Source organism: Oncorhynchus keta, chromosome 16, assembly GCF_023373465.1.
Source record: "Oncorhynchus keta strain PuntledgeMale-10-30-2019 chromosome 16, Oket_V2, whole genome shotgun sequence".
NCBI classification, from domain to species: Eukaryota; Metazoa; Chordata; class Actinopteri; order Salmoniformes; family Salmonidae; genus Oncorhynchus; species Oncorhynchus keta.
Window position 1 is genome coordinate 8,978,548 of NC_068436.1, and position 24,767 is coordinate 9,003,314.

General features: G+C 43.5%; 2 protein-coding genes across 4 annotated transcripts in view; both read right to left on the reverse strand.

The window, feature by feature from the left end:
- Positions 1-1,758: 1,758 nt before the first annotated feature.
- Positions 1,759-13,885, reverse strand: LOC118395586 (zinc finger protein with KRAB and SCAN domains 1-like). Its single transcript, XM_035789435.2, has 7 exons — positions 13,356-13,885; positions 12,805-12,935; positions 11,367-11,516; positions 9,779-9,943; positions 9,299-9,410; positions 3,250-3,377; positions 1,759-2,913 (listed from the first exon to the last, which is right to left on the reverse strand). The coding sequence occupies exons 1-7, from the start codon at positions 13,636-13,638 to the stop codon at positions 1,999-2,001; spliced, it is 1,884 nt and encodes a 627-aa protein (XP_035645328.2). The 5' UTR covers positions 13,639-13,885; the 3' UTR covers positions 1,759-1,998.
- A 3,321-nt stretch (positions 13,886-17,206) lies between these two features.
- Positions 17,207-24,767, reverse strand: part of LOC118395627 (zinc finger protein 16-like) — a 93,030-nt gene continuing 85,469 nt past the window's right edge. For 2 of the 3 annotated variants that reach the window (XM_052465090.1, XM_052465089.1), the window contains exons 6-7: positions 23,645-23,769; positions 17,724-21,067 (exon numbers count right to left, since the gene is read on the reverse strand). In XM_052465090.1, the coding sequence (XP_052321050.1) occupies positions 19,955-21,067; positions 23,645-23,769 (1,238 nt within the window). In that variant the 3' untranslated portion in view covers positions 17,724-19,954. Of the gene's footprint in view, positions 21,068-23,644; positions 23,770-24,767 lie in introns of all 3 variants that reach the window. The other variant, XM_052465091.1, reaches the window with a different exon arrangement.

Genomic DNA, 24,767 nt, shown 5'->3' on the forward strand with positions numbered 1-24,767 from the left:
AGGAATACCTATGTAAGAATACTGTTTGACTATAGCTCAGCATTCAACACCATAGTACCCTCCAAGCTCATCATTAAGCTCGAGGCCCTGGGTCTGAACCCCGCCCTGTGCAACTGGGTCCTGGGCCGCGCCCAGGTGGTGAAGGTAGGAAACATCACCTCCACTCCGCTGATCCTCAACACTGGGGCCCCACAAGGGTGCGAGCTCAGCCCCCCTCCTCTAGTCCCTGTTCACCCATGACTGCGTGGCCAAGCACACCTCCAACTCAATCATCAAGTTTGCAGACGACACAGCAGTAGCAGGCTTGATTACCAATGATGACAAGACAGCCTACAGGGAGAAGGTGAGGGCTCGGAGTGTGGTGCCTGGAAAACAACCTCTCACTCAACGTCAACAAAACAAAGGAGATTATCGTGGACTTCAGGAAACAGCAGAGGGTGCACCCCCCCTATCTACATCGACAGGGCCGCAGTGGAGAAGGTGGAAAGCTTCAAGTTCCTTGGTGTACACATCGCTGAAACAAACCACTCACACAGACAGTGTGGTGAACTAGGCACAACAGAGCCTTTTCAACCTCAGGAGGCTAAAGAAATTTGGCTCGTCACCTAAAACCCTCACACATTTTTATCACATCCTGGTATGGCAACTGCACTGCCCGCAAACGCAAGCCTCTCCAGAGGGTGGTGCAGTCTGCCCAACGCATTACCGGGAGCAAACTACCTGCCCTCCAGGACACCTACAGCACCCAATGTCACAAGAAGGTCATAAAGATCATCAAGGACATCAACCACCTGAGCCGCTGCCTGTTCACCCCCCATCATCCAGAAGGTGAGATCAGTACAGGTCCATCAAAGCTGGTCCCGAAAGACTGAAAAACAGCTTCTATCTTAAGGCCATCAGACTGTTAAATTTCCATCACTAGCCGGCTTCCACAACCCTGCACCTTAGAGGCTCCTGCCTTATATACAGACTTGGAATCACTGGCAACTTTAATAATGGGACACTAGTCACTTTAATAATGTTTAAATACTGCTTTATTCATCTCACATGTATATACTGTATTATATTCTACTGTATTTTAGTCAATGCCACTCCGACATTGCTCGATCTAATATTTATTCCTTAATTCCATTCTTTTACTTTTAGATTTATGCGTATTGTTGTGAATCATTTTTAGATACTACAGCACTGTTGGAACTAGGAACATAAGTATTTAGCTACACCCACAAAATATGTGTATATGACCAATACAATTTGAAGTTAGGGTTGGTAGAAAATATTATGTGCTACACCAAACAGTACCTAATCTGTAACTCCCAGTAATGGATACCAAAAATCGTTGGTTCAATCACATTATCTGGTTTAACAATCTGTAGCCATCTTCCAGTCAACCTTCTATAGCAGTCTGCGCCCCCCACAACAGTCTTTCAAACAAGTTTGCACTGAAGTTTCTACTTACAATCATCCATTCTGTTCTACTAGCAGTCGGTGCTTCCGGTTCTCGTTGCATGAGCGGTTCAATTCTTCCAAATATCACTATTGCCTTATCAGTTGAATATTACAATCAAGGAATAGGCACGTATAACGCCTCATACGTAATGGTTGGCGTCATAGCTCAAAGGATGTGGATAAATGAAAAGGGTATGCATGCTGTTCTTTTCAAATACGCCATTGCTTATTACATTACACATAAAATCTCCTATTCATGATCACCATCTTTCAAGCTCAGAGCAGATTTGTTTATGAAGAACACAGTAGAAAATAATACAATTACTTTATTCCATCTACATCACCTCAGTAAGGTAAATATTCAACTATCTTTGTTCTAGCCCATGTTTACTCTCTCTCTAAAAACAGTTTAAACAAGCCTGTTTCAAAAGACAAGTTAACAACGGGTTAATGAGGGGTATGTGGTTAATTACTCTCTTACCCAAAGACACTTCACATAACTATAATATGTCACCCTGACACCCCCTGTGTACATCTCAGGCCACACTGCTACGATTTTTCCCCATTGTGGACACTCCTATGTCTGATAAGGTTAGTCAGGAAGGAGAAGCTCTTGTAACATAGTTTGCACTTGAAGGGCTTCTCCTTGGTGTGAACGGTCTGGTGCATCTTCACATAGCTCGCTTTAGCAAAGCGCCTCCCACACGTTGGGCAGGTGTACGGCTTGTCGGCGTCAGTCCTAATGCTCGGCCTCCCAATGACACCAGAGGAGGTAGAAGCAGGAGCCAGCCTCAGGTGGTTAGTCTTTGAGCTCCCTCCTTGACCTCTAGCCATTGTTTGGGTGTTGTTGGGATTTTGTGATGTGTTAGAGGCTAGGAAGCGCTTGTGCTGAACACCCATCCTGACTCTGTCTGTATTGCTAGGGTAACCATGAGGTAAATGAGGAAGGCTAGACCCAGACCTTCTATGAACCCATTCACCAGGCATTAGACGAGATCCTGATGGAGAGGAAAGACTTCCTGTTAGACTCCTACCAGGGGGGTCTCCCACCACTCTCTGTGAAGGCTGAAGCCCAGGAAGACCTGCACTGTTTATCATGGACACTGTGGTGTTTGTATCATAGGAACAGGAGGGTCTATCTCTATCAGCCCCAGGCCCTGCTACATCCCTGCACTGAGACTGTGAAGAGAAGGGTCTGGGCTGCAGACTGGATCCCTGACTTGAGCCTCTCTGATGACCACCAGGACTGAGGTTGTTCAGTCCACCTGTCCACTGGTTGTGTTCTGTGTGGTGGTGGAGTCTCGGTCCCTCGTAGTTGGGTCCTGGTTCCGACTCGGGAAGGAAGAGCGAAGGCTGCTGATCCAGGGTTCTGATCCGGGGCCAGGCTTTGTGACTAGCCACCTCAGAGGCCCAGTCTCTCCCACCAGCAACACCAGATGACAGCAGGCTCTCATGGACAGCAGACTGTAAACACAAATTCAACAGAAAAGCATATAGGTTTATGTAAGAACCCATTTGCTCTACACACAGAAACATGACATTATAAAATGGTAACCACAGTTCAGTCCTAGCCTGATGACTCTAAATCCTTCCGCTGCTCTGTCGTTCGCAACATTCTTTCGTCTGAGACCGTCTCTCCCGCCGCATACAGACACCTCCCCGTACCCGCAGACCAAATATACGCCTAGCCCAGGGCTCAGTCAGTCTGTTGTGGAGAGTAAGTTCAACTATCTGTTTCTGGTTGTTTTTAACAGTGTTGTTCCGCAGCCCCGAGTTAAGGACGCTGTCCTAGCCACTGACCTCCACTTTGTCGCCTCTGGTCCTGGCCTGCTCAGTGATGTTGTCCCGTAAGCCCTTGGCTCCACCGGTCTGGGTCTGGGAATTCAAGATGGCCGTCCAGTCTCCTCTGTTAGCCTCCAGCCAATCACCTGCAGGAAGAGGTTACAAAAATGGCAGAGAACTCTACATAGGGAGTTTTTGGGGGATATTACCTGGTCAGGTTCATACATTATGTGTGTTTTTGTATGTAAACTGCTGCGAGAAGCAATGACAAAGTGTAGAATGGCAGGAAACTAGCTTTAAAACTGTATAATGTTATCTCCGCTCCATGGCAAAATGTGTAAATTTGCTTTAAAGCAACAAAATTGTTCTCTGAGGTCAAGAGGAGGTCCTCTAAAATGTTTGATCGTAGATGGCACCGCTGGCCACAGAAACGACCCACCCGCACTAACTTTCCACCACTGCTGAAAATAAATCCTTGGGGAAATGCTGCTTTATGTGCAATCAGTGAAAGCATTACCAAGTTTATATCTCAATATTGTCATGACGTTGCCCTGTTGTATGAGGTTTATGACCCCCATAAATACCTTTCCCCTCCACCCTACAGAATGGACCCTTGGAAAGCCCTTTGTTAACATAGAGAGAATATGGTAACATCAAAAGGATGGGGAAAGGTACAATATTTGTGTAATCCAACCAGTTGAAAGTGTCCGTTGGTACTTAAAGAATATGATGTCAGATCAGTTGTTGTCTGGGGATTATATCTGATGGTAGGACGACATAAATTGTATCTTGGAAAGGCCACACATTCTAGTTATCAGATTCACATGGAATTGTTGTGCAATTTAAAATGTTTAAATATGAAACTATTTGTGAAAAGATTAAATGTAATTTTAGTGAGGCGTGAGGACTGGTGTCCATACGTTTAAAAGGGCTTATTTCAACGTGAAGGAGGTGGCGATCACCACGCTGGAAAGGATGAATTTCGAATAGACCAGCCAGAATACAGGACGAGCTGAGTATGGAAACTTGGTATGAACTTTGAACTCTTATTCACTAAAGACGTACGTGGCCTAGGAAAGGACAGATAATCCTATGAGAAGACAGGGTACTTCAACGTATCCGTTCTACAACACTACGACCAGAAAGATTCAAAAAAGGACAAGGGCGATCTCTGCTAGGCAAACCAGTCTTCCATCTTCGACCCATCTATCGAAGCGCAGCTCAGTGTAAATAAACTCAGCCAAAAAATAAATGTCATCTCACTGTCAACTGCGTTTATTTTCAGCAAACTTAACATGTGTAAATATTTGTATGAACATATATACCATGACGGACCCTCTACCTCCAAATCGATCCCACTCAAGAGTACAGGCCCCGGTGTGACGTTCATTCCTTAGACGATAAACGCGAGTCCGACGATCACCCCTGGTGAGACAAAACCGCGACTTGTCAGTGAAGAGCACTTTTTTCCAGTCCTGTCTGGTCCAGTGACAGTGGGTTTGTGCCCATAGACAATGTTGTTGCAACAGGCCTACAAGCCCTCAGTCCAGCCTCTCTCAGCCTATTGTGAAAAGTCTGAGCACTGATGGAGGGATTGTGCGTTCCTGGTGTAACTCGGGCAGTTGTTGTTGCTGCCATCCTGTACCTGTCCCACAGGTGTGATGTTGGATGTACCGATCCTGTGCAGGTGTTGTTACACGTGGTCTGCCGCTGTGAGGACGATCAGCTGTCCGTCCTATCTCCCTGTAGCGCTGTCTTAGGCGTCTAACAGTACGTACATTGCAATTTATTGCCCTGGCCACATCTGCAACCCTCATGCCTCCTTGCAGCATGCCTAAGGCACGTTCCCGCAGATGAGCAGGGACCGTGGGCATCTTTCTTTTGGTGTTTTTCAGAGTCAGTAGAAAGGCCTCTTTAGTGTCCTAAGTTTTCATAACTGTGACCTTAATTTCCTACCTTCCTACAAGCTGTTCGTGTCGTAACGACGGTTCCACGGGTGCATGTTCATTAATTGTTTATGGTTCATTGAACAAGCATGGGAAACAGTGTTTACACCCTTTACAATGAAGATCTGTGAAGTTATTTGGATTTTTACTAATTATCTTTGAAAGACAGGATCCTGAAAAAGGGACGTTTATTTTTTTGCTGAGTGTTTGTATCTTGCATTTTCCTTTTCCGAATAGGCGGTTATTAGAATGCATAAGATTCTGTATTTACGGTATCATAGCTTCTCAAGGTCAGACAGAGACCCAATCCCCTTTGTCCCTCAGTCTTCCCGATCTTTGATTCAAACCCAACCCCTTTTCTTTGCGTAACCAGCCATCATATTGGTTTCATCCGCTATTGTCCGGTTGAAATATTCTTGATTATTTAGGCTAAAAACAACCTGAGGATCGATTATAAACATCGTTTGACATGTTTCTACGAACTTTACGGATACTATTTGGATTTTTCATCTGCCTGTTGTGACTGCGTCTGAGCATGTGGATTACTGAAGTTTTACTAATGTTTTTGGATATAAACAGGGACTTTATCAAACAAAACAAACATTTATTGAGTAAATGGAAGTCTTGTGAATGCAACCATATGAAGATCATCAAAAGGTAAGTGATTAATTGTATCGCTATTTTTGACTTGTTTAACTCCTTTATTTGGCTGGTAACTGTTTGTAATGATTTGTCTGCTGGGTGCTGTTCTCAGATAATCGAATGGTATGCTTTCGCCGTAAAGCCTTTTTGAAATCTGACACCGTGGTTGGATTAACAAGAAGTTCCTATTTAAACCGATGTATAACACTTGTATGTTTTATACATTTTTATAATGAGTATTTCTGTTTTTGAATTTGGTGCTCTGCAATTTCACTGGATGTTGGCCAGGTGGGACGTTAGCGTCCCACGTACCCTAGTGAGGTTAAAGTCTTTAATGTATTGAGTCTATAAACCAGTTCTGTGGTCAAATTGACTTATGGTTTATGCTAAGATTTTTTTACGTTTTCAGCGTTAGTGTATCGGTATATTGTGGTCATCTTTAAATACTGGGACTTTATTTTGTTAAGCTAAAGTGTACAACACCCGTTGAATATGGCCGGTGTCAGTAAATGTCGGCAAAAAAGCGCAATGAGACATGCACCTGTTAAGAAACTGACTGTTAGAACTCTTAAGGCTCCATGGATTGATGAGGAATTGAAAAACAAGGCAAAAGGAGTGGCTAATAAGTCTGGCTGCACATCTGACTTACTGCAAATTGAGACATTATGTATACAACAGAAGAAGAAACTGTATTATGAAGCCAAGATCAATAATATAAAGAATGATGGAAAATTACGGGCAGAAATTCAACTCCATCTTTCATCGAATCAGATGGCTTATTCATCACAAAACCATTTGATGTTGCCAATTATTTGAATGATTACTTCATTGTCAAATTGGGCAAACTTAGGTGGGAAATGCCAACAATGAACAGTGAGCCATCGTATTCATGCATAAAAATATAAAAAATAATGAAAGAAAAGCACTGCAGTTTGAATTCTGTAAAGTTAGTGTGGGAGAGGTGGAAAAATTGTTATCAATCAATAATGACAAATCTCCTGGCATTGACAACTTAGATGGAAAGCTACTGAGGATTTGTAGCTGACTCTATAGCCACTCATATCTTTAATCTGGGCCTAGAGGAAAGTCTTTGTCCTCAGGCCTGGAGGGAAGCCAGCAGACCAAAAAGCTTGCTGCCAGCTCTTAGTAAACTGTTAATGCTACTTCTCTGTAAACAAATTAACAACAGACTTTCAGCATGCTTATAGAGAAGGGCACTCAACATGTACTGCACTGACACAAATGACTGATGATTGGTTGAAAGTAATTCATAATAAGAAGATTGTGGGAGCTGTACCGTTAGACTTCAGTGCAGGTTGTGATATTATTGTTGTTGAAAAAAACGTGTGTGTTATGGCTATATATATAATAGAATCAAAAGGTATTCTTTAATGGAAGCTTCTCTAATGTCAAACATGTAAAGTGTGGCGTACCACAGGGCAGCTCTCTACTCTTTTCTTTTTTTACCAAGGACCTGCCACTGGCATTAAACAAAGCATGTGTGTCCATGTATGCTGATGATTCAACCATATACACAGCAACCACAGCTAATGAAGTCACCGAAACCCTTAAAGAGTTGCAGTCTGTTTTGGAATGGGTGGCCAGTATTAAACTGGTCCTGAACATCTCCAAAACTTAGAGCATTGTATTTGGTACAAATAATTCCCTAAGTTCTAAACTTCAGCTGAATCTGGTAATGAATGGTGTGGCTGTTGAACAAGTTGAGGAGACTAAATTACTTGGCGTTACCTTAGATAATAAACAGTCATGGTCAAAACATATAGATTCAATGGTTGTAAAGATGGGGAGAGGTCTGCCCGTAATAAAGAGACGCTCTGTTTTTTTGACGCCACACTCCAAAATTCAACCTCTAGTTTAGCCTAATTTTGATTATGGTCCAGTCGTGTGGTCCAGTGCAACAAGGAAAGACAGAGTTAAGCTGCATCTGGCCCAGAACAGAGTGGCACATCTCTCTCTTCATTGTAATCAGAGGGCTGATATAAATACTATGCATGCCAGTCTCTCTTGGCTAAGAGTTGAGGAGTGACTGCATCACTTATTTTTTATAAGTGAAATGAATGTGCTAAATCCCAAATTGTTTGCAAAGTCAATTTACACACAGCTCTGACACACACACACACACACACACACACACACACACACACACACACACACACACCCCACACCAGACATGCCACCAGGTTTTTTTTTCCACAGTCCCCAAATCCAGAACAAATTCAAGAAAGCGAACAGTATTGCATGGAACTCCTCAAAAGCAACACCTCACAGCACAACGCCTCTCCCCTATTTGACTTAGATAGTTTGTGTGTATGCATTGATATGTAGGCTACGTGTGCCTTTAATTTTTTTTGAAATGTAGTTCTATCCTTGAGCTGTTCTTGTCTATTAATGTTCTGTATTGTTTCATGTTTTGTGTGGACCCCAGGAAGAGTAGCTGCTGCTTTTGCAACATCTAATGGGGATCCTAAGGAAATAACAAATACCAAATCAAAAGCAGGAATAGGCAGCAAAGGTGCAAACGGCACAGCTTGGTTCAGTTGACCCATCCTCTGGCAAACATAACAGGATTTACTTTAAGACACAAGGTCCTGTTTTAGACCGGGCCAGAAGAAGTTATGCAAGATATTTTCATACGTCTTGTTGACCCCCAAGATGGCCTGCCATACTACCATCATGACCAACCTCAGTATCTCTTGTCGAAGCGTAACTGGAACGACAACTTGAGAAACACTGGGCCAATCGTACTGGCCAGAAGTGGCGCAAGAACTCAATTTCCTCATTAGAACACCATCTCTGTCAAAGTAAGCCACACAAACTTCAAGCTCCTGCTCTGGATGTATCTCAGCAAAAAGAGGGGAGAGGGAAACATCTTTGCTCTGTTCAGCAACCAACTGCTTCCTCCTATACATCAAAGTATCAACTGTAGGGACCCTCTCTTCCTTCAGTGGTCCTGCAAACTCGCTCATCTTTGAGGTTTTCAAAGGAGAGGTCAACTCAGGAGGTTTAGCGAAATCAGGATCACCCATAAACATCTCGGACAGATTGACCATTGTGGGATTGCTGACATCCTCTAGCCTTTCTCCCGACGACTTTCTTAGACATAGCACGTGTAACGGCACACGCTAGGGTCATTTTCTGATAACCCATCAGGTTCCTCTACTCTGGGTTCCTTACGACAGGATTTGGCAAAACCTTCCCTCGAGCAAAATCGTTTCCAAAAAATGAATGAGACCCACTTCACCGGTAGGCTAGGCCTCACTCCAACGACAACAGAACCAACAAACTGTAACCAGTTGCTGAAGTGTCAGACAAAGGCAAGACACCATCCAAAATGAAGGAATGGGCTGCCCCAGTGTCTTCGGAGTGATTAGCTGTGAACACTTAATAATAGCCAGGTGCATCACTAGTCCCACTGAAGATCTATTACTGTATGTAGGCTATATGTATTTCTCTCTTACCTTGCTCCCCCATCTTTAGTCCACTCAGCAGATCCATGCTCTCTGGTTCATCTTCTATGGTCTCCTCTTTGACTAGCAGCAGATCATGCTTCCCATCCTCCATGTCTACTGACTGTAAGAAATACAGAGCGAGAGGATGTTGAATCAAGACATCTGATATGAGCACCGTGCTATGGAGCAACTTGTCATTGGGCAAAGAGGGATTGCTATGAGTATTGTGTAAATATGTTAGTTGATTTGATTACTTGACTCTTTAATGGTTTGATCATTCAAAAGGCATGGTTCCACACTTAAGACAAAATGAATCAAGACCTGGGTCAGTATCCACAAAAAGTTTCAGAGTGCTGTTCTAGGATCAGTTTAGCCTTTTAGATCATAATGAATAAGTTGATATCCTAGATCAGCGCACCTACTCTTGAGGCTTTCTGGATATGGGCCTTGACCTAATACCATTCAGACAGTAGTTTACAGAGGGCTCACCTCAGTGATACAGTGTGTGTTCCTGTGCTGCTCAGCTGGTTCCTCTGTGGGTTCAAGAGGAGGTGTAGTTTGGTTGTCCTCCATGACCATGTTCCCCTCAGGGTTCTCCAGACCCTCCTCACACCCCTCCTCCTTGACCAGCAGCACCTCTGGACCCTCCTCCTCCTGGAAGAGACAGGTGATACGGATTACACAGACATACTCTCCCTCAGGTACACACACACAGATAATAAACACTTTCAGCATGATGTTTACCCATCCTAGACTGTATTTACAGAATGACGCCATCATTGTTAATGCCATCACAGCGGACATAAATATGATGTTGTGGGTAAATCAGTGTAATGGGAAAATGTTGGTTAGAATGCGCTCTCAAACCCTGGCGGGCAGCCAGTCTTGGAGATGGACATCTCCCAATTTCAAAGCCACAACTCCTAAACGGCTGACCAGGCGGATAAAGCTGTCCCATCTCCCAAACGGCTGGAAAGGCAGATGAAGGCTAAAACTGATAACTGATCAAATGTATGCACACTCACTACTGTAAGTCGCTCTGGATAAGAGCATCTGTTAAAATGCAAATATGAATCAGCAAAAGCCAAACCAGACTAAACTATTTTGACGTGTACAGTATGTGTTTGTTAGGTATGTAAAGCTATATTTAGTAAGTGTATATTGGTTATAAAGCGCTGTTGGGTGTATGCAGAATAGGGTGACATCAGATGTGATGTACAATGAGTATAAAAACCTTAACACCTGCTTTTCACATGACAGACTGACCAGGTGAAAGCTATGATCCCTTATTGATGTCAACTTTGAATCCACTTCAATCAGTGTAGATGAAGGTAGGAGACAGTTTAGCATACAGGCGAACGGGGGGCAGCTGAAGCCTTTATTACAGAACATGCAGAAGAACCGCGTCTCTTAACTATTGACTGAATGTTTTCCCCCTCCCCGAGTGTAGGGTCTCGTCCTGTCGTTTGATTTCAATACCTGATTGAAAAGTATGTGGCCCTGTGAATTGGAAAGTCCCATCAATGTGGACACTGGGTCGTGATCCCTGAACTTGTGTTAAGGGGAGTAGGTGGGGACATTTGGATTTGTATCTAAGCTTTCCCTATAATCTAAGAAATCTCTGTCTTATGAGTGTCCTTCTCCTCAGTGATTCTCGTCGACATTCCATGTCGGAGGAGCGTCGCCCTCCACTTTCACAGTCACCACAGTCTATAACCTCACTTTTCTTATCTAGGCACCCTTCTGAGTATACACTACTACTGTACTGGTTCCAGTCCCCTCTAGACAGATCAGTCTGTGTCTCTAAACCCAAGGGCATGTTGCCAGGGTCCATCTCTGTAGTGTAAGAACAATACGGATCGTTGCCAGTCCCTAACGCGTCACCCGAGTCCCGATGGGAAGGAACAGTCCTCGGGCTCGGGTTACTGTAATGTAAATACTCTGAGCCGGGAGCAGGAGGACAGCCCAGTGGCCCCAGTCTAACTGGGTCAGATCGTGTGTGTAAAAGCCTGTGTGTTACATTTAAAGTCTCTGTGTCGGTCTCTGGCTTGAGGATGGCGTTCAGCTTTCTACTGACCTCCGTGATGCTGCGGGAGGTCCTGGGCGTGGCGCCGCGGTCCTCCGTGGCTACAGGGAGCGCTCCAGTCTGGATGTCTCTGTGTCTTGAGTCCTTTCCTTCAGTCCCCTCCTGATTGACCCCAGGACCTGCAGCCTCTGCATCTGCAGACTGACACAAGAAGAGAGGAGGTTATTATTGATACATAATAGGTTTGCATAATAATGTCGTAGGGAAGTCTGGGGGCGGCAGGTAGCTTAGTGGTTAAGAGTGTTGGCTAAGTAACTGAAAAGTTGCTGGTTCGAATCCCTGAGCAAGGTGTTGAACTCTAATTGCTCCTGACGCAAGCCTACCAGACGAGCTAAATGCCTTTTATGCTCACTTCGAGGCAAGCAACACTGAAGCTGAGCCTTTTGGTCCTATCACCAGCTGTTCTGGATGACTGTGTGATAACGCTCTTGGTAGCCGATATGAACAAGACTGGTGAATTATTGCACGAAGCGCGCCAGCTTAACTGAGTTTTTGGGGATATAAAGAAGGACATTATTGAACAAAAGGACAATTTGTGATGTAGCTAGGACCTTTTGGAGTGCCAACAGAAGAAGATCATCAAAGGTAAGGCATTTATTATATCACTATTTCTGACGTTCACCAGGCACCTGCGTGGTTGAAAAATGTTTTTCATGCTTTTGTATGCGGGGGCGCTGTCCTCAGATAATCGCAAGGTGTGCTTTCGTGGTAAAGCCTTTTTGAAATCTGACACAGCAGCTGGATTAACAATTTAAACTCTATTTTGATGTATCACACTTGTATTTTCATGAATGTTAAATATTTCTATAATTTGAATTTCACCGGATGTTGTCGAGGTGGGTCGCCAGCGGAACGCCTGCGCCAGAAAGGTTAACAGCTTCTACCCCCAAGCCATAAGACTGCTTAACAATTAATCAAATAGCTACCTGGACTATTTACATTGACCCCCCACATTTTTTTTTTGTACACTGCCGCTACTCGCTGTTTAATATCTATGCATAGTCACTTCACCCCTACCTAAATGTACAAATTACCTCAACTAACCTGTATCCCTGCACACTGACTCGGTACACCCTGTATATAGCCTCGTTATTGTTGTGTTCATTTTATTATTTTTTACTTTAGTTTATTTGGTAAATATTTTCTTAACTCTTCTTGAACTGCACTGTTGGTTAAGGGCTTGTAAGTAAGCTTTTCACGGTAAGGTCTACACTCGTTGTATTCGAGGGATGTGACAAAAAGTTTGATTTGAAGTCGCTCTGGATAAGAGTGTCTGCTAAATGACTAAAATGTAAGTCTCACAAGCTCCCCTATGGCAGATAAATAAGGATGTACATGTAAGCATATGAATAGCTGAGGGGAGTGTTTCTTAAATAAAACGGGACACATTTAAATGTATTGTAATTTTTTGTTACATTAAGACACTAACCTCTATCACAATAACATGCTGGGTTGAGGTTCCACTCCCCTCATCTATAGCTATAGGTTGGTCATCTATCCACGCGTTGTGTCCCGCTGGTTTCACAAAGCTCCTGTGGCCTCCAGTGAGATGTCCTTCACCTGAGGGAGTGATTGGAGGAAAAGGAGTGGTTAAGTCACATACTTTCAATGCTCAATACTATATTGTACACTTGACACTGTCTACAATTGGCAAGGGTGTAAGGTAGCACTTGTCATAACTTCTTTATATGCCATTTATTGATTGATTATGTTCCATGCATCACATGCTTTTCATTGAGTATGACAATAGGAAATTCAGTAAATCAAGTATCTGTTTAGAATATGACAGTGTCTTTGTGCAAGAAGAATTTGTTCTTTATTGACCTATCTGGTAAAATAAAGGTAAAATAAATAAAACATTGTACAAGATAGCGAAGTAACCAAGGGAATTATTGCACACTAGCCAAACACTGACCAAGACACAATTCTGGATAACACATTTGAACAAATGCGCCAAGCCCCTCAACCTGCAAAATGTACCTCTTGCCATTCCTCTGTATCGATCGAGGATCTTGACACTACTGGGACGACTGGCGACGACGCGCTCTCGTATTGTCCTCTCTGCGCGCTCCCGTGCCACCTTCAGTTCCAGTAGCTGTAGTTTCCTCCGCAATCCTCTGTTTTCTTTCTGGCTTTGAGTAACTTCTAAACGAAACACTGCATAGTCGTCATCTACTAGTTTACAGATCTCTGCCACGGCTGCATTCGCTAGAACCTCCATAATGGAGGCTATTTGAGTGTGAAAAACCATACAGTCAGCCATTGTTAGCAGCTAGCAAGCGTTACCTAGATAACATAGGTATATGAACCAAGTCCTGTTTCCAACGCGAATTACAGACTACCTGAGGTAATTATGTGATGCCGTGAAGTAAAAATCGGCATACTTTGAGTTCCAGTGTGTTAATAAACGTCTAAATACAACAATAAAAACGCTAAAGTGGTAATTGTTCTTGGTCACTGTTCGCGTCCGTTTACTTCTTCGGTGGTATTTTTGGGCAGTTGGCATCCTATGTTGTTAGTGCATTACTGCCACCTACTACTGTGCTGGAGTGGAGTGTGGGCCAGAGACCGGGAGAAACATAATATTGCCTGCCTGCCCGTTTATCTTATAAAAACAACACACAAAAAACGAATACTGTATACGTTCATATTCTACTCAATGGACTCATTACACTTCATTCCTGTATCCCATTCTCTCTCATTCAACTCATCTGGTAAAATAACAGTAAAATATATATTTTTAAATAAAATGCAGCTGCTCAAATATCTCTCTCCTGCATATACTGCCCGCACTATATCAACACATGTTCTACTGTTTATATTTCCTGGCAATAATCACACCTTCCTGGTGGATATTTTCCTATCATATGTAATTACTTATTCAGCCGGTTGTGTTCCAACCTATGTCTATATAAGGTGGCCTCCTATCATCTTTCTCATGCTGCCGTTCTCCCGCCCCCAACTTTTTGAGAGCATCTTGACTGGCTGCACACGGCTTGGTACGGCACCTGCAAGGCACTCGACCGCAAGGCACTACAGAGGGTGGTGAGTACGGCCCAGTACATCACTGGGGCCAAGCTCCCTGCCATACCAGGCAGTGTCAGAGGAAGGCCCAAAAAAGGTTCAAAGACTCCAGTCACCCAAGTCATAGACTGTTCTCTCTGCTACCGCACAGCAAGCAGTACCAGTGCAGCAAGTCTGGGACCAACAAGCTTATAACCCCAAGCCATAAGACTGCTAAATAGCTACCCTTACTACCCGCATTGACCCTTTTTGGTGCTAATTCTCTTGCACGGACTAAGTACTTGTACTCCCCGTATATATCCATGTTATTTTTACTCTGTATTGTTATTTACTGTGTATTTATTCTTTGTGTCACTTTGTATTTTTGTATCTTAACTCTGCATTGTTGGAAAAGGACCCAGAAGTAAGCATTTCACTGTTGGTCTACACCTATTCTTTACAAAGCTTGTGACAAATCAAATTTGATTCAATTCTTTTCCTCTGTTTATAGAAGAGAGATGGGTTTGTAGTACCTCAGACAGCAGGTTTTGTCTGGTGCTGCGTGAGCTAAAGGACTGCAGACTTATCAGTACTGATGAAATGAGACAGCGCACGCCACTACTCTGTCTGGCTTCATATTCTGAGTCCTTGCGCCTGTATGACATCTAATCTTTCCAGTGATATCCTGGCTGCTGAACCATAAGCTACAGACAGCGCATCACATTTAGAACCTATAGCATTTTCCCACCACTCTCTCAATGTGTTCTGCCCAGGTCAGCCTTATGTCAAAGTACATCCCTAGGAACCTGAAGGCCCCCAGTCTCTCCAAGTTTCTCCCATACAACCTCAGACGTACCTCATCCCCCACCTTCCTCATGGTAAAGAACACTGTCTGACTTCTCTACAGAGAATCTGAATCCCTACGACTGCTTCCTGTACATCCTGACTGTGAATGGTACATTTCTTCCATTATGCCCCATCTGCAAATAAAGACATTCCAATATCCAGCTGTACCTGAGAGTAAACATAATTGATATTGATTCAGAACAAAAGATGACAAATCACTAGGGATGCACAACATAAATTGGTAAGCATATCAGAATCGGACGATATTAGCTAAAAATGCCAACATCGGCATCAGCCCGGTGTCTAGTTTAACGCTGATGAGCAAAACCAATGTCAAAGTTGACGGGCACACCTATATAATGTAGGTAGATGACGTAATGACGCCACAAAAAATACAGCGCAACACAGAACAAAAGCAAAAAAATACTAAAGCGCACACCAACAACTAAAAAAGTTCAAGTTGAGCAGTCATTTGAAAGAGTAAGAACATTTCAGCGAGACAACTCAAAGGCGAAATCCATTATCGCCAAGATATTGGAATTCATTGCCCTTGACAATGTCGTGGATGATTTTGGCTTTCGTCGACTGGTCGAGCAACTCAAGCCCCGGTACACACTACCAAGTATGCGCTATTTTTCAGATGTTACCTTACCAGAGTTACAGAGTATTGTTGAAACGCACATTCATAAGCTACGGGCGTCACTGCTATTAGCTTCACGACTGAAATTTGGACCAGCGCTGTCAGCCCAGTGAACATGCTGAGTCTGACAGCACAGTGGGTCAACGAGAATTTCGTACTGAGGAAAGCCGTATTGCATGCTCAAGAATGTGCTGGTTCTCATACCACTGCTGCCATTTCAATGGCATTTGAGAACATGTTTGAAACTTGGAAACATGAACACACTCCTAGCTACATTCGAACTGACTCGAGAAATAAGCTCATCAACAGCGTCTGCAGCAGACGTGATACCCTCTGTCACCGCATTGAAACGCCTGCTCAACGAAACTGCCGACACAGACCGCGGGGTTAAAACTTGCAAAAGTACGCTACAAGAGCCTGTGAACAAGCGATTCGTTGGGATTCTCTCAGCCTCTTTACTGTTTCGCCACCATGCTCGATGCAAGGACCGCTACTTCGATGCAGACAAGACACAGACAGGGTTTATGTGAAATGTTACAGACACAGCTGGTGGACAAGATAGAAAGTGACAGTGCGCACCGAGGAAGAGAGGCCACCGACAAAGAGAACTGAAACTTCACTGCTTGACATGTATGATGAAATCCTGGTTAAGACTGAATAAATAAACATCAAAACCGCACAGCAAGTAAGTGAAATAAATAGGTTTTGATTGTTTTACTGGTAATGGTACATCCGTAAATGCCAACAGAATAACGTTTTAGTGTGTGTTTAAACTATTTAAATGTACTAGAAATATCGGTTATCGGTATTGTTTTTTTTGGCAAGGAAAATATCAGCTATCGGCCAAAATTGTAATGTCGGTGCATCCCAACTCATCACGCTCCCCTGTGGTTTACCATTAGCCACCAAGTAGCTGCCTCACCTGGATAGACCTTCCAGACAGTTGAACGTTCTACTTCCTACACCAATAAGGTCAAGCTTGATTAGCATATCATACGCCATCCACATCAAACAAGACCGCTACAATCCTAGTAGACAGGTGATACAGACATACACTCCCTCACACAGATAAACACACTTTCAACATGGTGTTTACCCATCCCCACTACGTTTGAGTCCTATACTGTAGTTACAGAATGACTTCTTTGTTGTTAAACCCATCATGGTGGACATAAATATCAATAGACTTAACTATTTTGAAATGTACAGTAGGTGTTTTAGTGTATGGGTGTATATTAGTTACAATGTGCTGTCAAGTGTATACAGAATAGGGTGAGTTAATAGGGTGAGATAAGATGCAGTGTATACTAAAGAGTCAAGTATTTTTTTAAGTATTAGAATGAAAAGTCCCATTTTGTTTTTATTAAACAAAACTCATTTTAAATACACCATATGAAAACCAAACATGCACATGTATCCACTACAAATCTGCATTCATTTTCTCAACAAAAGTGTCTTGGGAAAAAAATTAAGTTGTTGAATGGAAGTAAAGAAAAAGGCATTTGTGAACATAATTTAGCCTACACAGTACAAACACAATATCATCTTTACTTTTTCCAAATGTTGTCAAAGTGGAATTAAAATTGATTAAATTGTCTTTTGTCCCCTCCAAGGATCTACACAAAACTCTGTAAAAGTGTAAGAAAAATGTAACATTTGTAAGTAAAAAATGAAATAAAACTCTTGATTAGATAAGTATTCAACCCCTGAGTCAATACATGTTAGAATCAAACGCAGTACTTACAAAACATTGAAACCTTCCTAATATTGAGTTGCACCCCCTCCCTTTTTTGCCCTCGGAACGGCATCAATTTGTTGGGGTATGGACTTTACAAGATGTCAAAGGCTTTCCACAGGGATTCTGGCCCGTGTTGACTCCAATTCTTCCTACAAGTTGGCTGGATGTCCGTTGGGTGGTGGACCATTCTTGATACACACAAACTGTTGAGCGTGAAAAATCCAGCAGCGTTGCGGTTCTTGACACAAACCGGTGCGCCTGTCATCTACAGTTGAAGTCAGAAGTTTACATACACCTTAGCCAAACACATTTAAACTCAGTCTTCACAATTCCTGACATTTAATACTAGTAGACATTTAATCCTAGTAAACATTCCCTGTCTTAGGCCAGTTAGGATCACCACCAATAATAGTAGAAATAATGATTTATTTCATCACATTCCCAGTGGGTCAGAAGTTTACCTACACTCAATTAATATTTGGTAGCATTGCCTTTAAATTGTTTAACTTGGGTCAAACGTTTTGGGTAGCCTTCCACAAGCTTCCCACAATAAGTTGGGTGAATTTTGGCCCATTCCTCCTGACAGAGCTGGTGTAACTGAGTCAGGTTTGTAGGCCTCCTTGCTTGCACATGCTTTTTCAGTTCTGCCCACACATTTTCTATAGGATTGAGGTCAGGACTTTGTGATGGCCACTCCAATACCTTGTCTTTGTTGTCCTTAAGCCATGTTGCCACAACTTTGGAAGTATGCTTAATTCATTTTCCATTTGGAAGACCCATTTACAACCAAGCATTTACTTCCTGAATGATGTCTTGAGATGTTGCTTCAATATATCTACAATTTTCCTACCTCATGATGCCATCTATTTTGTGAAGTGCACCAGTCCCTCCTGCAGCAAAGCACTCCCACAACATGATGCTGCCACCCCCGTGCTTCACGATTGGGATGGTATTCTTCGGCTTGCAAGCCTCCACATTTTTCCTCCAAACATTATGGCCAGACAGTTCTATTTTAGTTTCATTAGACCAGAGAACATTTCTCCAAAAAGTACAATCTTTGTCCCCATGTGCCGTTGCAAACCATAGTCTGGATTTTTTTTACGGTGGTTTTGGAGCAGTGCCTTCCTTGCTGAGCAGCCTTTCAGGTTATGTCGATATAGGATTCGTTTTACTGTAGATATAGATACTTTTGTACCTGTTTCCTCCAGCAGCTTCACAAGGTCCTTTGCTGTTGTTCTGGGATGGATTTGTACAAAAGTACGTTCATCTCTAAGAGACAGAACACGTCCGTGGTCCCATGGTGTGTATACTTGCGTACAATTATTTGTACAGATGAACGTGGTACCTTCAGGCGTTTGGAAATTGCTCCCATGGATGAACCAGACTTGTGAAGGTCTACAATTTGTTTTCAGAGGTCTTGGCTGATTTATTTTGATTTTCCCATGATGTCAAGCAAAGAGGCATTGAGTTTGAAGGTAGGCCTTGAAATACATCCACAGGTACACCTCCAATTAACTCAAATGATGTCAATTAGCCTATCAGAAGCTTCTAAAGCCATTACATAATTTTCTGGAATTTTCCATGCTGTTAAAAGGCAGTCAATTTAGTGTATGTAAACCTCTGACCCACTGGAATTGTGATACAGTGAAATAATCTGTAAACAAGTGTTGGAAAAATGACTTGTATCATGCACAAAAGAGATATCCTAACCGACTTACCAAAACTATAGTTTGTTTACAAGAAATTTGTGTAGTGGTTGAAAAACGAGTTTCAATGACTGACTGTACTACCATACACCTTACAAAGGCACTTAATTATATAAAAATATTCTGTCTTGCCCAGTCACCCTCTGAATGGCACACATACACAATACATGTCTCTTGTGTCAAGGCTTTAACAATCCTTCTTTAACCTCTCTACTCCTCCATCTACACTGATTGAAGTGTATTTAAAAAGTGACATCAATAAGCGATCACCTGTATTCACCTGGTCAGTCTGGCATGGAAAGAGCAGGTATCCTTCATGTTTTGTACACTCAGTGTATATCACACAATGTCTGGATGCAATATTCTACACAGGAATACTCAACACTGAAATCTGTTACTCTGGTTATTCCAAATGATTTTCTGCTGACAATAATGAAAATTAAACTAATGCAGTGTTTGATCTAAACATCAGAGGCTATAGAGTAGAATGTTTTTTTTTCAACTGGTGTAATATGAGGTAGCTCATCTCTGACAAGCTTTTCCCGCATTGCGTAGAGGTGAACCGCCTTTCACCCGCGTAGCCCTTCAGGTGCATCTTCAGCTGGTGCTGGCTGGAGAATCTGTTCTCACACTGGGACCAGCTGTATTATTTCTCCCCTGTGTGGACCCTCTGGTGTCTCTTCAGGTGACCAGCCTGGGCGAAGCGCATGTGACACTGGGTACAGCCAAATGGTTTCTCCCCTGTATGGACCCTCTGGTGCTTCTTCAGGTTGCCAGCCTCAGCGAAGCGCATATGACACTGGGTACATCCGAAGGGTTTCTCCCCTGTGTGGACCCTCTGGTGGATCTCCACCTTCTGGGGGCAGCTGAAGCCTTTGTTACAGAACATGCATAAGAACCGCTTCTCTTTACTTTTGCCTGATGTTGCTCCTCTACCCCGTGCCTTAGCCTTTTGGCCCTTTGAGTTCAATACCTGATCGAAAAGGAAGCGGTCCTGTGACTTCGAAGGTCCCATCGGCATGGATACTGACTCATGATCCCTGACCGTGTGTAAAGGGGAGTGGGTTGTGACATTTGGATTTGTCTCTAAGCTTTCCCTGTAATTTAAGAAATCTCTGCCTTGTGAGTGTCCTCCTAAGTGAGTCTTATCTACATTCCATGTCAGAGGAGCGTCGCCCTCCACTTTCACAGTGACTTCATCTATGACCAGACCCTCCCCTTTCTTATTTCTTTCTTCAGACTCTTCAGAGTATACACTACTACGGTAGGGGTTCCAGTCCCCTCTAGACAGATCAGTCTGTGTCTCTAAGCCCAAGTGCATGATGCCAGGGTCCATCTTTGTAGCGTAAGAAGAAGACCGATCATTGCCAGTCTCTAATGCATCACCTGAATCCCGAAGGGAATGAGCAGTCCTCTGGTTTGGGTTACCGTAAGGTAAATACTCTGAGCCAGGAGCAGGAGGACAGCCCAGTCTCCCCAGCCCCAGTCTCTCTGGGTCTGATCTGTGGTCAGATCCAGTGTGTAGGAGCCTGTGTGTTACAGTTAAAGTCTTGGTGTCTGACTTGAGGACGGCGTTCTGCGTTCCACTGACCTCCGTGATTCTGCGTCGGGTCCTGGGCGGTGCTGGGGCGATGGTGGGGGTGTCCTTTGTGGCTACATGGGGCTCTACAGCCGCTCGAGTCTGGGTGTCTCTGCTATGCCATGGGTCCTCCTCTCTTTCAGACCTCTCCAGCTTGACCCCAGAACCTGCATCTGCAGACTGACACAAGAAGAGGTTGTTACCAGTACATGAGTTGAATTGTATAACAATGTCCTAGGGGAGTCTTACAAGTTCCCCTATGGCAGATAAATGAGGATGTCAAATCAAATTTTATTAGTCACATGCGCCGAACACAACAGGGGTAGTAGACCTTAAAGTGAAATGCTTACTTACGAGCCCCTAAGAAATAAAAGTAACAAGTCATTAAAGAGCAGCAGTAAAATAACAATAGTGAGACTATATACCGGGGGGTACCGGTGGTACAGAGTCAATGTGCGGGGGCACCGGTTAGTTGAGGTAATATGTACATGTAGGTAGAGTTATTAAAGTGACTATGAATAAATGATAACACAGAGTAGCAGCGGTGTAAGAGAGGGGGAGAAGGGGGGATGGGGCAATGCAAATAGTCTGGGTAGCCATTTGATTAGATGTTCAGGAGCCTTATGGACATAGACTTGGCGCTCCGGTACCGCTTGCCGTGCGGAGGCAGAGAGAAAAGTCTATGACTGAGGTGGCTGGAGTATTTTTAGGGCCTTCCTCTGACACTGCCTGGTATATAGGTCCTGGATGGCAGAAAGCTTGGCCACAGTGATGTACTAGTCCATTCACACTACCCTCTGTAGTGCCTTGCGGTTGGAGGCCGAGCAGTTGCCATACCAGGCAGTGATGCAACCAGTTAGGATGCTCTCGATTGTGCAGCTGTAGAACCTTTTGAGGATCTGAGGACCCATGCCAAATCTTTTAAGTCCCCTGAGGGGGAATAGGTTTTGTCGTGCCCTCTTCACAACTGTCTTGGTGTGCTTGGACCATGTTAGTTTGGTGATGTGGACACCAAGGAACTTGAATATCAAGCTGCTCCACTGCAGCCCCATCGATGAGAATGGGGGAGTGCTCTGTCCTCTTTTTCCTGTAGTCCACAATCATCTCCTTTATCTTATTCATGTTGAGGGAGAGGTTGTTGTCCTGGCACCACACGGCCAGGTCTCTGACCTCCTCCTTGTACTCTGTCTCATTGTTGTCGGTGATCAGGCCTACCACTGTTGTGTCATGCCTGGCTGTGCAATCATGAGTGAACAGGGAGTACAGGAGGGGACTGAGCACACACCCCTGAGGGGCCCCTATGTGGAGGATCAGCGTGGCTGATGTGTTGTTGCCTACCCTTACCACCTGGGGGCGGCCCGTCAGGAAGTCCAGAATCCAGTTGCAGAGGGATGTGTTTAGTCCCAGGGTCCTTAGCTTATTGATGAGCTTTGATGGCACTATGGTGTTGAACACTGAGCTGTCGTCAATGAATAGCATTTTCACAAATAGGTGTTCCTTTTGTCCAGATGGGAAAGGGAAGTGTGGAGTGCAACAGAGATTGCATCATCTGTGGATCTGTTGGGGCAGTATGCAAATTGGAGTGGGTCTAGGGTTTCTGGGATAATGGTGTTGATGTGAACCTTGACCAGCCTTTTCAAAGTACTTCATGGCTACAGACGTGAGTGCTACTGGTTGGAAGTAATTTAGGCAGGTTACCTTAGTGTTCTTGGGTCAAGCACTATGGTGGTCTGCTTAAAATGTTGGTATTACAGACTTGGGACAGGGAGAGGTTGAAAATGTCAGTGAAGACACTTGCCAGTTGGTCAGCGCATACTCGCAGTACACATCCTGGTAATCTGTCTGGTCCTGCGGCCTTGTGAATGTGACCTGTTTAAAGGTCTTACTCACATCGGCTGCGGAGAGAGTGACACACTGTCTTCCGGAACAGCTAGTGCTCTCATGCATGTTCCAGTGTTATTTGGCTCGAAGCGAGCATAGAAGTAGTTTAGCTCGTCTGGTAGACTTGTGTCACTGGGCAGCTCTCGGCTGTGCTTCCCTTTGTAGTCGAATGGTTTGCAAGCCCTGCCACATCTGACTAGCGCCAAAGCCGGTGTAGTATGATTCGATCTTAGTCCTGTATTGACGCTTTGCCTGTTTGATGGTGCGTTGGAGGGCATAGAGGGCATTTGCTGTATGTTGATAGTGTCGTCGTTCAGCCATGACTCCGTGAAGCATAAGATATTAGTTTTGAATGTCCCGTTGGTCATTTAATCTTCCGCGTGGGTCATCGATTTTATTCTCCAAAGATTGCACGTTTGCTAACAGAATGGAAGGAATTGGGGCTTTATTCAATCATCTATGAATTCTCAGAAGGCAGCCTGCCCTCTAGCTCCTTTTTCTCTGCCTCCTCTTCACGCAAATCACAGGGATCTGGGCCTGTTCCTGAAAAAGCAGTATATCATTCGAGTCGGATTCAAAGGAAAAAAAGGATTCTGCCAGTCCGTGGTGAGTAATCGCAGTCCTGATGTCCAGAAGTTATTTTCGGTCATAAGAAACAATATGTACAAAATAAGTTTAAAAAATAAGTTACAAACCACGCAAATAAACTAACAAAAACACTATCGGTTGGGGACATGTAAAACGTCAGCCTTTTCCGGCGCCATTTTCAATGTACATGTTGTACAGTGAATACCTGAGGGGAGCCTTACTTAAATAAACGGACACATTTGATTTACAATGTAACTGTAATATTTAATGCAACACTATTACACTAACCTCTATCACGATAATGTGCTGGGTTGAGGTTCCCCTCCCCTCATCAACAGTGACTGGTTGGTCATCTATCAGTGTATTGTGTCCCGCTGGCTTCACAAAGCTCCTGTGGCCTCCAGTGAGATCTCCTTCACCCGAGACAGTAATTGGAGGAGAAGAGGTTAGGTTAGCTACTGTCAATGCTTCATGGTATATTATACACTATTGACATGGTCTAAAATTGGCAAGGATATAACTTCTTGATATACTATTGATTATGTTCCATGCATCACATTGTTTTCAATGAGGAAATCATGGAAAATGCAGTAAATCAAGTTAGATGATATTGTAGATGTCTTTCCATTTAATGTCAATTATATTTTGACAGCACAAATTTAATTTGGACTACACTTTTATACACATTTGCCCATGATTAGAAGTAGTCAGAAATGAACAGTTCTGAGAAAATAGCTGTTTTTAGCCTTTTTAGATAATTGACGTTAATGGTAATAAAGTATTAAATAGTTTGACAACCCTGTTTGTAAGCTTTTAAATTATATACAACTCAATCATTTATATTTTCCAGTGATTTAGACATGGATGTTTCATGGTAGGGTGGGGTATGTAAAACTCGTCAACTTTGAGCACATCTCCTAAATACTTTCTGACCACTTCTTCCATGAGCAAATATGTATAGAAGGTTTCGTTCAAATCAAAAGGGATGTGGTCAAAAAGTGACTGAAATCAAATGAACAACCCAATATCATAAACAGATTCTTGATTTACTGCATTATCTATAATTTACTCGCTTAAAACAATGTGATGGTTTTGGTTAAGCTCATTTGGGGGGGCAGGCAGACGTGGAACGACCCTATTATGTCTTCGGGAAAGGTAGCTAAGTAATCAGGTGAATTATTGCATACTAACTATCCAAAAATTGACCAAGATCCAATTCTGATGAACACATCTAAAGACACACATGCACAAAGGGGAACGGGGCGACAGGCACTGAGCTATATGAACCGAGGCAGCCCCCGCAGCCTGTAGCCTTGCAAAATGTACCTCTTGCCATTCCTCTGTACTGGTCAAGAATCTTGACACGACTGGCGAAGACGCGCTCCCGTGCCACCTTCAGTTCCAGTAGCTG

Coding starts and splice junctions, on each gene's coding strand:
- LOC118395586 (XM_035789435.2), bottom strand. CDS start 13,638: ATGGCTGACTGTATGGTTTTTCACACTCAAATAGCCTCCATTATGGAG. Junction 9,944..11,366: donor CCTCCCGCAGCATCACGGAG/GTCAGTAGAAAG, acceptor TGTCTCTTCCAG/GAGGAGGAGGGTCCAGAGGT. Junction 2,914..3,249: donor CCAGAGGCGACAAAGTGGAG/GTCAGTGGCTAG, acceptor TTGTGTTTACAG/TCTGCTGTCCATGAGAGCCT.